This window comes from Oncorhynchus mykiss, chromosome 28 (assembly GCF_057628025.1).
Source record: "Oncorhynchus mykiss isolate SJ-2025 chromosome 28, ASM5762802v1, whole genome shotgun sequence".
NCBI classification, from domain to species: Eukaryota; Metazoa; Chordata; class Actinopteri; order Salmoniformes; family Salmonidae; genus Oncorhynchus; species Oncorhynchus mykiss.
In genome coordinates this window covers 27,716,036-27,730,612 of record NC_143049.1, presented here as the reverse complement: position 1 = coordinate 27,730,612, position 14,577 = coordinate 27,716,036, and the positions used below count along the sequence as shown (strand labels likewise).

General features: G+C 43.4%; 1 protein-coding gene and 1 long non-coding RNA gene across 4 annotated transcripts in view; one reads left to right on the top strand and one right to left on the bottom strand.

Annotated features, from left to right (window-relative positions):
• Window positions 1-5,008: 5,008 nt before the first annotated feature.
• On the top strand, window positions 5,009-12,315 carry LOC118944878 (uncharacterized). Of its 2 annotated transcripts, none has more exons than XR_016492727.1 (3): window positions 5,009-5,580; window positions 8,111-8,239; window positions 8,446-12,315. It is a non-coding gene; the product is annotated as an uncharacterized LOC118944878 (long non-coding RNA). The 2 variants fall into 2 exon arrangements; XR_005040293.2 differs by having other exon boundaries at window positions 5,439-5,580; window positions 8,418-9,326.
• Window positions 11,256-14,577, bottom strand: part of LOC110508195 (chloride channel protein 2) — a 117,699-nt gene continuing 114,377 nt past the window's right edge. For both annotated transcript variants that reach the window (XM_090224882.1, XM_036965953.2), the window contains one exon: window positions 11,256-14,346. In XM_090224882.1, the coding sequence (XP_090081008.1) occupies window positions 13,816-14,346 (531 nt within the window). In that variant the 3' untranslated portion in view covers window positions 11,256-13,815. The remainder of the gene's footprint in view (window positions 14,347-14,577) is intronic.

Sequence of the window (14,577 nt, the reverse complement as noted above, 5' to 3'; positions counted from 1 at the left end):
AATTTGTCCACATTTTATTACATGACATCCTTATTGTAAAATGGATTAAATTATTATTTTTTCCCTCAATCTACACACAATACCCCATAATGGTGACTCAAAAGCAGGTTTTATAAATTGTTGCAAGTGTAAAAATTAAAAGATATCTGATTTACATGAGTATTCAGATTCTTTACTCAGATCTTTGTTGAATCACCTTTGGCAATGATTACAGCTTCAAGTCTTCTTGGGTATGATGCTACAAGCTTGGCACACCTGTATTTGGAGAGTTTCGCACATTCTTCTCTGCAGATCATCTCAAACTCTGTCAGGTTGGATGGGGAGCATCTCTCCGATCGAACATCTCTGGAGAGACATGAAAATAGCTGTGCAGAGACGCTCGGTCATGTTGGATGGGGAGTGTCTGCACAGCTATTTTCAGGTCTCTCCAGAGATGTTCGATCGGGTTCAATTTCGGGCTCTGGCAGGGCCACTCAAGGACTTTGAGTCTTGTTCCGAAGCCACTCCTGCATTGTCTTGGCTGTGTATTTTAGGGTTGTTGTCCTGTTGGAAGGTGAACCTTCGCCCCAGTCTGAGGTCCTGAGTGCTCTGGAGCAGGTTTTCATCAAGGATCTCTCTGTACTTTTCTCCGTTCATCTTTCCCTCAATTCTGACTAGTCTCCCAGTCCGTGCTGCTAAAAAGCATCCCCACAGCATGATGCTGCTACCACAATGCTTCACCTTAGGGATGATGCCAGGTTTCCTACAGACGTGACACTTGGCATTCAGGCCAAATAATTCAATCTTGGTTTCATCAGACCAGAGAATCTTGTTTCTTATGGTCTGAGAGTATGTTCTTTTAGATGCCTGTTGGCAAACTCCAAGAGGGCTGTTGTGCCTTTTACTGATGAATGGCTTCTGTCTGGCGTCTCTACAATAAAGACCTGATTTAGTGGAGTGCTGCAGAGATGTTTGTCCTTCTGGAAGGTTCTCCCATCTCCACAGAGGAGCTCTGTCAGTGACCATTGGGTTCTTGGTCACTTCCCTGACCAAGGCCCTTCTCCCTCGATTGCTCAGTTTTGCTGGGCGGGCAGCACTTTTGGAAGAGTCTTGGTGGTTCCAAACTTCTTCCATTAAAGAATGATGGAGGCCGCTGTGTTCTTGGGGACCTTCAATGCTGAAGAAATGTTTTGGTACTTTTCTGTGCCTCGACACAGTCCTGTTTCGGAACTCTACAGACAATTACTTCAACCTCGTGGTTTGGTTTTTGCTCTGACATGCACTGTCAACTGTGGGACCTTTTATATGGGCCTGTGTGTGCCTTTCAAAATCATGTCCAATCAATTGAATTTACTTCAGGTGGACTCCAATCAAGTTGTAGAAACATCTCAAGGATGATCAATGGAAACAGGATGCACTTGAGCTCAATTTGGAGTCTCCCAGCAAAGGGTCTGAATACTTAGGTAAATAAGGAATTTCTGTTTTTATATTTTTAATACATTTTGCAAAATTTCAAAATCTGTTCTCTTTGTCATTAGGGTATTGTATGTAGATTGATCCGGGGGGGGGGGGGGGTGATTTAATCAATTTAAGGCTGTAACGTAACAGAATGTGGGAAAAAAGTCAAGGGTTCTGAATGCTTCCCGAATGGACTATCTCCCTGGCATATTACTTTTATGCTGCAGCATACAATATTTTTTTGTACTCACCTTGTTGTGCTGTGCTCATTTGAACAGGAAGGTGGCGCTCTAGAAAGAGGCCCAAAATCCCAACTTGGAATTCCGAGTTGGATGACCGTTAAATTATTTTCCAAATCGGAGCCAATGTTATCCGAGTTCCCAATTGTCTTGAATTCACTGAAGCCTTCGATTTCTGAGTTTCCAGTTGTTTTGAACAAGGCAGAAGTCATGCTGGATTGACAGCATGGCCAATGTATTCAAACTTTTCTAGCCCATGGTATTACGCCCTTTTTCGTGATATCCAATTGGTAGTTACAATCTTGTCTCATCGCTGCAATTCTCCTACAAGGATTGAAAAGGATTTTCCAGTAGATTGCTGACTTGATGACGGCTTGTCTAGCTTGCTAGCTAAGATTTTTAAAGTATGATAACATGATCAGTCCAATCAAAGCTAAGGTAGATGGATATAACGTGATTTGATGTCATTTTATCTGTGGCCAATGACCTTGAGCTGCCTTGGATGCATGAGTGACAGAACACTGAGCCAATCACGGTGCAACTAGAGAACATTACTAACCCCATCACATTATGATGGCTGTTGTCGGTCTCAGCCATGTCACATCACCGGTGAGCAGACGAGTATCTGACATGGCCTTACAGTAAAATACTCCTATCCAAGAGACTGCATGCTTGCTTAGCCTATATCCCTTTCTCTGGCAGATAAAACAGCCCCCGCAATCTCAAAGAGAAAAGCCCCACTGGTTAGCAGACACCCCCACAGGGCGGTGGGGTCCACGATCTCTGGTGGCCCATGCGCCTGTCATTGTCTATTTTTGTTGTTGTTGAATAAGTCATTTTGACAGCAAACCTCCAAGTCATTCATAACCCTTTTTAATTTCCGTAAGTACTATGAAACAAAGTTTTTGTTTCTTGTGATTCAGGAATGTGACTGAAAAAGAGAGAAGATACTGATGGAAAGTATAAGGGAATATCAGTGAAGAAATGCCGTGGTCAAGGCTACGACGGCACCAGTGCAATGAGTGGAGCTTTACTCAGGTGTTCAAAAGCCATTTCAGAACGAGAGCCTCATGCTTCATATAGTTCTTTATGAGTTTAAGTTTAGAAAACAATCTCTCTGCAGAAGCGATACTTACAGAGGTAAAAGCATCTTAATTACCGTAGCAACGTCAAGGGAACTAGTCAGAAGGGAGGAGGGCTTCAAATACAGCAGCAAAATTCTGCAACATCTTTAATTGAGCTTCTTATTGTCTTTTATGTTACGGAAAGAGATGAACTGCACAGGAAGCTCTGGGGAAAGGTCGTCTAGATACTGGACAGACAATAAAATTGGCAGACGCAAACAGATTAGCATCTTTAGCAGACAACAGTTCTTGAGGGCTTGAAAAAATAAAGCTGTTTGCAATTTCGTTCAATCTGGTGAACAGGCGTTTGCGTTGTGTGGTTGCAATATCAACAGTCCCTTATCTTTGGTATATCTTGGCATGAATCAATCAATACTTCATTTAAATAGTGTGCAGCGCAATAGACCTAATTCACAATGTCTCAGGAAAGTCTGGGCTGTCAATACTCAGTATAGAAAACAGTCGAGGTGTAACCTGGACCTACAGGCCGTGGTGAAAACATTTGCACACAAAAAAGGAGGACTTCAGCACCCAGGGGAGTCTCAAGTTGGATTTAATTGAATTTACCTCAATATTGCAGCCCATTTGTGTAGGCTGTTAGCCAGAAAAAACCCGCTGAGTTCAACAATAAATTACTGAATTTAGTGTTTGAATTTATCCTCAAGGCCTTTTCCCTCATTGTTAGGCTATTTTTGTTTATAAATAGAAGCTAAATACTGTATATAGCTATAGACAGTATACTGCATAATGAAACAATCCCTAGTGTTTTGAGGGTGGACTGGCTATATTATTTGGTTTTGCGCACAACTTTCTATCCAAGCTGGGAGAGAGCGCAAAGACGAGTCGTGATGTAGGTTCAGATAACCTATATAGAGTAGTTGTAGGCCTGTATTCAACAACAACAAAAGCAGATTAGTATGCTGTTGTATTGGGAAAAAGTACTTGACAATCTGCAATGTTGAATTTCCAACTGTAATTACTGAACAAGTAATTAAATTATTACCGCCAGCCAGCAGTCAAAAAATAGCAGCATTGCTACACCGTGTATAGCTTCATGAAATGTGAGAAAATGATGACCAAATAGGCCTACCAATAAACAAGCCTTTCATCAATTCGATAGACATGCAGCTGTATGTGTTGCAATTTCATCGAATTTCTATACTTGTATTAAATTGTGTTTTTAGGAAGGGGATGGGAAAACACCTTGTCATTCTCTGCAAACGTCAAAGCAGGGACTCGCTCCTGTAGGCTCGTACAACATCCTTAAGAGTACCACCCTACATCACACAGGAAGCGGCTCGGGTCCTAATCCAGGCCCTTGTCATCTCCTGTCTGGACTACTGGGTAAGGGAGGGAGAGAGTCGACGGCGAGAGGAGGGTAAGGGAGGGGGACGATGACGAGAGGAGGGGACAGCAGGGTAAGGGGGGCGACTAGAGGAGAAAATATGGCCGTATTTAACTTTTTGTTTTTTGAACATGATTTCTAGCTGAGATAAGTTCCTTATGCTTCCAGAACTGTACCACTTACAATGCCTGTTAATGTTCAGACCGAGCGTTGCTGCTCTTAATAAAGCTCCCCCCAACAGAAGATGCCTTCGTCCAATGGCTCTTATGTGTAATGGCATGGCTCTTATGTGTAATGGCTCTGGCTCTTATGTGTAATGGCTCTGGCTCTTATGTGTAATGGCTCTGGCTCTTTTGTGTAATGGCTCTGGCTCTTATGTGTAATGGCTCTGGCTCTTATGTGTAATGGCATGGCTCTTATGTGTAATGGCTCTGGCTCTTATGTGTAATGGCTCTGGCTCTTATGTGTAATGGCTCTGGCTCTTATGTGTAATGGCTCTGGCTCTTATGTGTAATGGCTCTGGCTCTTATGTGTAATGGCATGGCTCTTATGTGTAATGGCTCTGGCTCTTATGTGTAATGGCATGGCTCTTATGTGTAATGGCTCTGGCTCTTATGTGTAATGGCTCTGGCTCTTATGTGTAATGGCTCTGGCTCTTATGTGTAATGGCATGGCTCTTATGTGTAATGGCATGGCTCTTATGTGTAATGGCTCTGGCTCTTATGTGTAATGGCATGGCTCTTATGTGTAATGGCATGGCTCTTATGTGTAATGGCATGGCTCTTATGTGTAATGGCTCTGGCTCTTATGCGTAATGGAATTGCATGGCTTTTATGTGTAATGGCATGGTTTTTATGTGAAATGGAATTGCATGGCTCTTATGTGTAATGGAACTGAGAGTCATTATCAAGGGCTAGATCTGCACCATCACATGCTCTGGGGAGCTGTCAAGTGTCCAGGTGCTGAAACACACGCAGGATTGTCTGTTTTTTCTCGCGCTATTCACACATCGATTTCATGATCTTTATCTGGGCTGTGAGCAACATTTGAGGCGTATAGCAGACCACACGAATATTGAAAACACTCAAGCGCTGTAGTGTTAGTGACATACTGAGCATGACTGCTTTTTTTCCAGGTTAAATTTTGAGGATTGTGAAATGATCTCAAAGTCAAGAAAGGCAGTCAGCATCCAAGAGATTGCTGCTCTGTCCAGATCCTCCTTAAATGGTAAGGGTCAGAAAGACGCACACGGACCATCTCTCTAACCAAGGCCTCCTACTTTTCTTTCTCCAGGCATTTCCCAGGCGATGAAGGACCATGTGACCAAGCCAACATCCCTGCAGGGTCATCCACCTCAAGTGGAAGGGTTGGCCCAAACCCACCGACCCCCTCCGCACACTCTGCAACTCTCTACAGGAAGCTCGCTTCGCCGCAGGTGCATGTCCCTCCGCTAGCTCAGCTAGTAAAGTAGAGCCGGTGGCAGAGATACAGACCAATTAATACTAATTGAATGTTGTCCTCTTTTAATACATTTTCTCATCTATTTTATATTTTAAGAGTAATGTTTACACCTTGGTGATTCTATTGTCCAACTAATTCTGCCATCAATTTGTTTTTAGTCATCAATAGCTCAGAATAGGATCTCATCAGAAATCTGTCCTCAGCAGTTAAATTGTTTGTATTTATTTAACCCTTATTTTACATGGTAAATTGCCTGAGCACACATTCTCATTTACAGAAATGACCTGGGGAATAGTTACAGGGGAGAGGAAGGGGGATGAATGAGCCAATTGTAAGCTGGGGATGATTAGGTGACCATGATGGTATGAGGGTCAGATTGGGAATTTAGCCAGGACACCGGGGTTAACACCTCTACTCTGGCATGGGATCTTTTAGTGACGACAGAGAGCCAGGACACCCGTTTAACGTCCATCTGAAATACAGCACCCTACACATGTCCCCAATCACTGCCCTGGTGCATTGGGATCATTTTTTAGACCTACACCACTTCCAGCAGCATCTGGTCTCCCATCCAAGGACCGACTAGGACCAACCCTGCTTAGCTTCAGAGGAAAGCCAGCCGTGGGATGCAAGGTGGTATGCTGCTGGTATATATATGCAGTGGGATGCAGGGTGGTATGCTGCTGGTTATATATGCAGTGGGATGCAGGGTGGTATGCTGCTGGTATATATGCAGTGGGATGCAGGGTGGTATGCTGCTGGTTATATATTCAGTAGGATGCAGGGTGGTATGCTGCTGGTATATATGCAGTGGGATGCAAGGTGGTATGCTGCTGGCATATATGCAGTGGGATACAGGGTGGTATGCTGCTGGTATATATGTAGTGGGATGCAGGGTGGTATGCTGCTGGTATATATGTAGTGGGATGCAGGGTGGTATGCTGCTGGTATATATGTAGTGGGATGCAGGGTGGTATGCTGCTGGTATATATGTAGTGGGATGCAGGGTGGTATGCTGCTGGTATATATGTAGTGGGATGCAGGGTGGTATGCTGCTGGTATATATGCAGTGGGATGCAGGGTGATATGCTGCTGGTATATATGTAGTGGGATGCAGGGTGGTATGCTGCTGGTATATATGCAGTGGGATGCAGGGTGGTATGCTGCTGGTATATATGCAGTGGGATGCAGGGTGGTATGCTGCTGGTGTATATGCAGTGGTATGCAGGGTGGTATGCTGCTGGTATATATGTAGTGGGATGCAGGGTGGTATGCTGCTGGTATATATGCAGTGGGATGCAGGGTGGTATGCTGCTGGTATATATGTAGTGGGATGCAGGGTGGTATGCTGCTGGTATATATGCAGTGGTATGCAGGGTGGTATGCTGCTGGTATATATGTAGTGGGATGCAGGGTGGTATGCTGCTGGTATATATGTAGTGGGATGCAGGGTGGTATGCTGCTGGTATATATGTAGCGGGATGCAGAGTGGTATGCTGCTGGTATATATGCAGTGGGATGCAGGGTGGTATACTGCTGGTATATATGCAGTGGGATGCAGAGTGGTATGCTGCTGGTATATATGCAGTGGGATGCAGGGTGGTATGCTGCTGGTATATATGCAGTGGGATGCAGAGTGGTATGCTGCTGGTATATATGCAGTGGGATGCTGCTGGTATATATGCAGTGGGATGCAGAGTGGTATGCTGCTGGTATATATGCAGTGGGATGCAGAGTGGTATGCTGCTGGTATATATGCAGTGGGATGCAGAGTGGTATGCTGCTGGTATATATGTAGTGGGATGCAGGGTGGTATGCTGCTGGTGTATATGCAGTGGGATACAGGGTGGTATGCTGCTGGTATATATATGCAGTGGGATGCAGGGTGGTATGCTGCTGGTATATATGCAGTGGGATGCAGGGTGGTATGCTGCTGGTATATATGCAGTGGGATGCAGAGTGGTATGCTGCTGGTATATATGCAGTGGGATTCAGGGTGGTATGCTGCTGGTATATATGCAGTGGGATGCAGGGTGGTATGCTGCTGGTATATATGCAATGGGATGCAGAGTGGTATGCTGCTGACAGTGGGCTAATACACTGTGGATTTTAGAATCATTAGCATATGATTTGTGGGTCAAATGTAAGGTGGACCACCACCATGTGTTTGTGTGCACGTGTGTCGTGCCCCCCCCCCCCCCCCCCCTCTTCCCTACACCTGTCCCACCGCTCCCCTAACCTCTGCATGTCACAGCTCAGATCTGTGCCCTTCCCCCTCCTGCTGTCACCTAGGCAATGACGGCCTGTCCTATGAGAGCCCAATAGATGGTAGCCAATTAGACTCTCCTCCAACTGTCACTTCACTGTCCCCATGGTGATACATGGAGGCCTTTTTTTTTTTTTTTCACTCCCTAACTGTCTCTGAGACTACTGTCTGTCACTCTTTCCTGTGCTTGGTGTGTTTGATTACCACCTGTAAGGTTTGTGTGTGTGTCCTTCTCCAGGAGTGGCAGAGCAGTTTGCTATCGCTGAGGCAAAGCTGAAAACCTGGACCTCTGTGGCTGATGACCAGAAAGACAATGACTAGGAGTTCCTCCAGAACAATAGAAACACACTCTCTACCCACAGCTCAGGTAAACACATGCATACAGTACACATCACCCAATATTCCGTACCTTTGTCATACTCATTGTGTTTTCAGTCATCAGTGCCACCTAGACTGTGCTATGCCCCAATATCTCTCTTCTTTCTTTCCCTCTGTTACTCACCCTCCCCTCATCCCTCCATCTCTCTCGCCTCATCCATCTCCAGGTGTTCTGACACTTTGATTCTCCCTCAGACTTCAACGTCCAAGCACGAGCCCCGAGTGCCATTCCAGGCCAAGACAGACAGCTTTGAAGTTCTAGCAGAAACAGCCTGCACTGTGATAGGCCCACATCTCAGAACAACCCGCCTACTCCAGGGAGTGACTGGGCTAGCCCATTCCCTAGTGGATGGTGAGGATCAGCCTGCAGTGTGATAGGCCTACATCTCAGAACAACCCGCCTACTCGAGGGGGTGACCGGGCTAGCCCATTCCCTAGTGGATGGTGAGGATCAGCCTGCAGTGTGATAGGCCCACTTCTCAGAACAACCCGCCTACTCCAGGGGGTGACCGGGCTAGCCCATTCCCTAGTGGATGGTGAGGATCAGCCTGCAGTGTGATAGGCCTACATCTCAGAACAACCCGCCTCCCGCCTACTCCAGGGGGTGACCGGGCTAGCCCATTCCCTAGTGGATGGTGAGGATCAGCCTGCACTGCTGCAAGTCTGTATCGTCTACCAGTCTGACTGGAGGCCGGAGGTTTGACTCCTGCTATTCAACCTCTCACTCTGAGTCTCTTGGAGAGGATAGGAGTGTGTTTCAGGAGGGTAAAGAGTGGCTCTCCGACAGAGGCTCGTCAGGCGTGGCTTCGTTCCATTAAGAAGATAAGGTGGAAAGCATTTAAATGTGATGTTTCATCTTGTAGGTGTACACCTCTATGGATAGTCTGTCAACTCTTAAAAACACTTCCTTCAGAAGTTATTCACACCCCTTGACTTATTCTAAATTGTGTTGTTACAGCCTGAATTTAAAATTGATTAAATAGAGATTTTGTGTCACTGGCCTACACACATTACCCCATAATGTCAAAGCGGAATTATATTTGTATATACAGTGCCTTGCGAAAGTATTCGGCCCCCTTGAACTTTGCGACCTTTTGCCACATTTCAGGCTTCAAACATAAAGATATAAAACTGTATTTTTTTGTGAAGAATCAACAACAAGTGGGACACAATCATGAAGTGGAACGACATTTATTGGATATTTCAAACTTTTTTAACAAATCAAAAACTGAAAAATTGGGCGTGCAAAATTATTCAGCCCCCTTAAGTTAATACTTTGTATCGCCACCTTTTGCTGCGATTACAGCTGTAAGTCGATTGGGGTATGTCTCTATCAGTTTTGCACATCGAGAGACTGACATTTTTTCCCATTCCTCCTTGCAAAACAGCTCGAGCTCAGTGAGGTTGGATGGAGAGCATTTGTGAACAGCAGTTTTCAGTTCTTTCCACAGATTCTCGATTGGATTCAGGTCTGGACTTTGACTTGGCCATTCTAACACCTGGATATGTTTATTTTTGAACCATTCCATTGTAGATTTTGCTTTATGTTTTGGATCATTGTCTTGTTGGAAGACAAATCTCCGTCCCAGTCTCAGGTCTTTTGCAGACTCCATCAGGTTTTCTTCCAGAATGGTCCTGTATTTGGCTCCATCCATCTTCCCATCAATTTTAACCATCTTCCCTGTCCCTGCTGAAGAAAAGCAGGCCCAAACCATGATGCTGCCACCACCATGTTTGACAGTGGGGATGGTGTGTTCAGCTGTGTTGCTTTTACGCCAAACATAACGTTTTGCATTGTTGCCAAAAAGTTCAATTTTGGTTTCATCTGACCAGAGCACCTTCTTCCACATGTTTGGTGTGTCTCCCAGGTGGCTTGTGGCAAACTTTAAACGACACTTTTTATGGATATCTTTAAGAAATGGCTTTCTTCTTACCACTCTTCCATAAAGGCCAGATTTGTGCAATACACGACTCATTGTTGTCCTATGGACAGAGTCTCCCACCTCAGCTGTAGATCTCTGCAGTTCATCCAGAGTGATCATGGGCCTCTTGGCTGCATCTCTGATCAGTCTTCTCCTTGTATGAGCTGAAAGTTTAGAGGGACGGCCAGGTCTTGGTAGATTTGTAGTGGTCTGATACTCCTTCCATTTCAATATTATCGCTTGCACAGTGCTCCTTGGGATGTTTAAAGCTTGGGAAATCTTTTTGTATCCAAATCCGGCTTTAAACTTCTTCACAACAGTATCTCGGACCTGCCTGGTGTGTTCCTTGTTCTTCATGATGCTCTCTGCGCTTTTAACAGACCTCTGAGACTATCACAGTGCAGGTGCATTTATACGGAGACTTGATTACACACAGGTGGATTGTATTTATCATCATTAGTCATTTAGGTCAACATTGGATCATTCAGAGATCCTCACTGAACTTCTGGAGAGAGTTTGCTGCACTGAAAGTAAAGGGGCTGAATAATTTTGCACGCCCAATTTTTCAGTTTTTGATTTGTTAAAAAAGTTAGAAATATCCAATAAATGTCGTTCCACTTCATGATTGTGTCCCACTTGTTGTTGATTCTTCACAAAAAAAAATACAGTTTTATATCTTTATGTTTGAAGCCTGAAATGTGGCAAAAGGTCGCAAAGTTCAAGGGGGCCTAATACTTTCGCAAGGCACTGTATATATTTTTTTATTAATAAAAAATGAGAAGCTGAAATGTCTTGACTCAAGTATTCAACTGCTTTGTTATGGCAAGGAGTACAAATCTGGAGTAAAAAACTACTAAAGTCACAAATTGCATGGACTCTATGTGCAATAATAGTGTTTAACATGCTTTGAATGACCACCTCATCTCTTTACCCCACGCATAAAATGAATTGTAAGGTCCCTCAGTCGAGCAGTGAATTTCAAAAGCAGATTCAACCACAAAGACCAACGAGGTGTTCCAATGCCTCACAAAGAAAGGCCGCTATTGGTAGATGGGTAACAAATAAAAAAGCAGACATTGAATATCCCTTTGAGCATGGTGAAGTTTTTAATTACACTTTGGATGGTGTACAATACACCCAGTCAATACAAAGATACACGTGTCCTTAACTCCGTTGCCGGAGAGGAAGGAAAGCGCTCAGGGATTCTACCATGAGGCCAATGGTAACTTTAAAACAGTTAGTTTAATGGTTGTGATAGGAGAAAACTGAGGATGGATCAACAATATAGTTGATCCATCCTCAAATATTCCAAAACATCCTGTTTGTAAAACTGCAAAAAATGTGGCAAATTAATTTTATGTCCTGAATAAAAATGCACATTACTGAGTATTTTCAAGCATGGTTGTGGCTGCGTCATGTTAAGGGTATGCTTGTCATCAGCAAGGACTAGGGAGGTTTTTTTTAGGATAAAAAGAAACGGAATAGAGCTAAGCACAGGCAAAATCCTAGAGGAAAACCTGGTTGTCTGATTTCCAACAGACACTGGGAGACAAATTCACCTTTCAGCAGGACAATAACCTAAAACATAATGCCAAATATAGCCTGGAATTGAATGTTCCTGAGAAAATCCATGGCAAGACTTAAAAATGGCTGCCCTAGCAACAACCAACTTGAGAGCTTGAAGAATTAAAAATAATTGTGGCAAATATTGTACAATGCTATTAGAAATGTACCCAGAAAGATTCACAGCTGTAATCAAAGCCAAAGGTGATTCTAACATGTATTGACTCAGGGGTGTGAATACTTATATAGAGGAGCGATTTCTGTATTTCATTATGGTGTATTCTGTGTAGATGGGTGAGGAAAAAATCTCATCTATTTTGAACATTCTGTAGACACTATGTAACTTAGTGATGTCTGGCCTTTACTTATCATCCTTCTCTTTGTCTCAGCTCTCGTCTCCCTGCACTTTCCCGATGTTACTATGTATTTGAGAGTTGAAACTGGATTACTGAGAAAAGTTTTGTACATTTCTGTGAAGTTTTATTTCATTGGTTCTCTATGGATTGTTAGACCATGCTGTGAAGTCATGTCATGGGATTTGTCCTGGATAAATAAACATGATTTAAAAAATAAAATAAAAGATTTTCATTTGCACATCATTTTTCCCTCATCTCTGATAGGAGACAAGGGGAAATTGCCCAACACACAGAACAGAGTTACATCTCAAAGTTTTGTTAATTTAATCCATCACTGATGTACAAAAAACAAATTGTCATGTTCTCTGAAAAATAACAATGGCTGTTAATCTCAAATGCATATTCTCCTATGCACAAGAGTGTGCGTAGATTTCCGTCAATCTATTTTCATATGTACAACGCAATATAAAGAGAGAAACGTCGGACTTATTGCTTAACTAGATGTTCTGTTAATTAGCTTATTTCACATGGCGAGCACTACTTCACATTCTATCTGCATACAAAAGACAAATTATTAACTGATTATTCTTTAAGATGAAAATGTACCAGTTGTGATAGCATAGTTTTACATAGAATTAAAATGTATTATGGCTCAAAACTATTGAAGTGATTAATGATTTAACATGCGTCTTGAATGACAGTGGAGAACAGTCACACACACAGTTTAATCTTTCAACCAAGGCTTTTATTGCTTATCTGCGGACGTGGAGAGTTATGACTGTGCTTCTAAGTTGGTAGTATATATTTCTAAAATGGTTGTGAGGCCAGGCAGACTGTATAAATCCTTTTCAGTGTGTGTGCGCTGTTTTAGGAATATTATTTTGTATGTTGTTGAACAAATATGTATTACTATGTGAGTGTGTGTGTGCTTAACTTCGATGTTTCACTGTTGTCTCTCCACATAACCAAAGTTTCCTGTCATTAACACTAAAATCATTCCAGAGACATGTTGTACAGTAGGAACGATGTTTGAAAAATCATTACCTATCGCTAGGAACGTAATGATACAAAATGTACTGTGACCAAAACACTGTTACAAGAAACTCTCTAACTTCTGTCCTACGACCTTAACGCCAGACATGTACTTTGAGTTAAATGCATGTTAATTACAATGTGCTTCACAAATGTTCTTAACCCTGTGGTGGTGGCAATTTATGACTGAGCCAATGTCAATGCATTGGTCCTTTCTCAGCTGCCTTAAGGTGGTTACTTATCATTTTGTCTTAAATATCCCTTTTCCATCCCACTTTAAAGTCCTTTCCTCAGATATGAATGTAGCTACCATGTAAATACAGCACTTATATTTTATAGGCCATTTAATCCAAAGTGGGACCCTCCTTTCTCTCTCCTCTGCTCTATCCCTTTGTCTGGTCATGTTGTTCCTTCTCACCCTCTCTCGGGGGAAAGTAGTGTCAATATCAGATGTCTGCATGGGCAATTCTAACAATCCTAAACCCTGTAGAAATAGCACTTGACCTTGTGGGGACTAACAAAATGTCCCCAGTTGGTCATATTTTCGTTTGTTTACTATTGTTGTGAGGACTTCTGGTCTCCACAAGAATAGTTAAACACATCCACACACCAATACATCGTGGACACAGACATCCAGCTTGGAGATTGAGGTGAAAATGACCTGTAAGGTTGTAGAAACCTCAACACTTCTGTCATTCCGATTGGTCCTCAGTGGTACTTCGCTCACACTGCAGTTCTGATTGGTCCATTTGCTGTATGTTCTCGGGCGGGGTTCCATGTTCCTTCGCCGGCTCCGATTGATAAGTCTCAGGGAGGTGGGGGTGGTCAAAATCACAGGCTAGCTCTGATTCGTCAGTGTGGGAAGGGCTGCACTCTAAGATAAACTCTTCTGTTTGGTCCTCTGTTAGTGAGAGGCTTTCCTGAAGAACCAATTCCGATGGCAGGTCCGTATTGTCAGCGGGGCTGGTTTCAAACTCCAAATCTGATTGGTCCTGTGTGAAGTGGACAGGACTCTCCTCATACATATCATTCAATTGGTCCTCTATGTCAGGCGGGGTGGGGTCCCGTGGTAATGAGAGGCCTCTGTGGCGGTTCCAAAGCTTGTGTAGCTCTGTCACCTCCGAAACGTTGGTGGTGTTGTTGCCGCTGTCACGGAAACTGGCCAGTGGGGGGCGAACTTTCACTCCTGTCACGGTCACTGAGCCTTCTATGGCCTTACGAAGCTAGATATTGGACAGAGAGAGGAGAGGTAGAGATTGAGGAATAAAATAAGGAGCAAGGATGACAAAAGATGGGGGAGAGGATTGAAAGAAGAGTGGAGAGAGAGGATGGAACATTATGGAGTCATTTTGGAGTAAACAATGTGATTCATATTACACTTTTGATTACATCTTCAAATTTACAGGATTGTTGCCAAGGCAACCTTAATCTGCAGCAATTTCTGTAATGAGCAA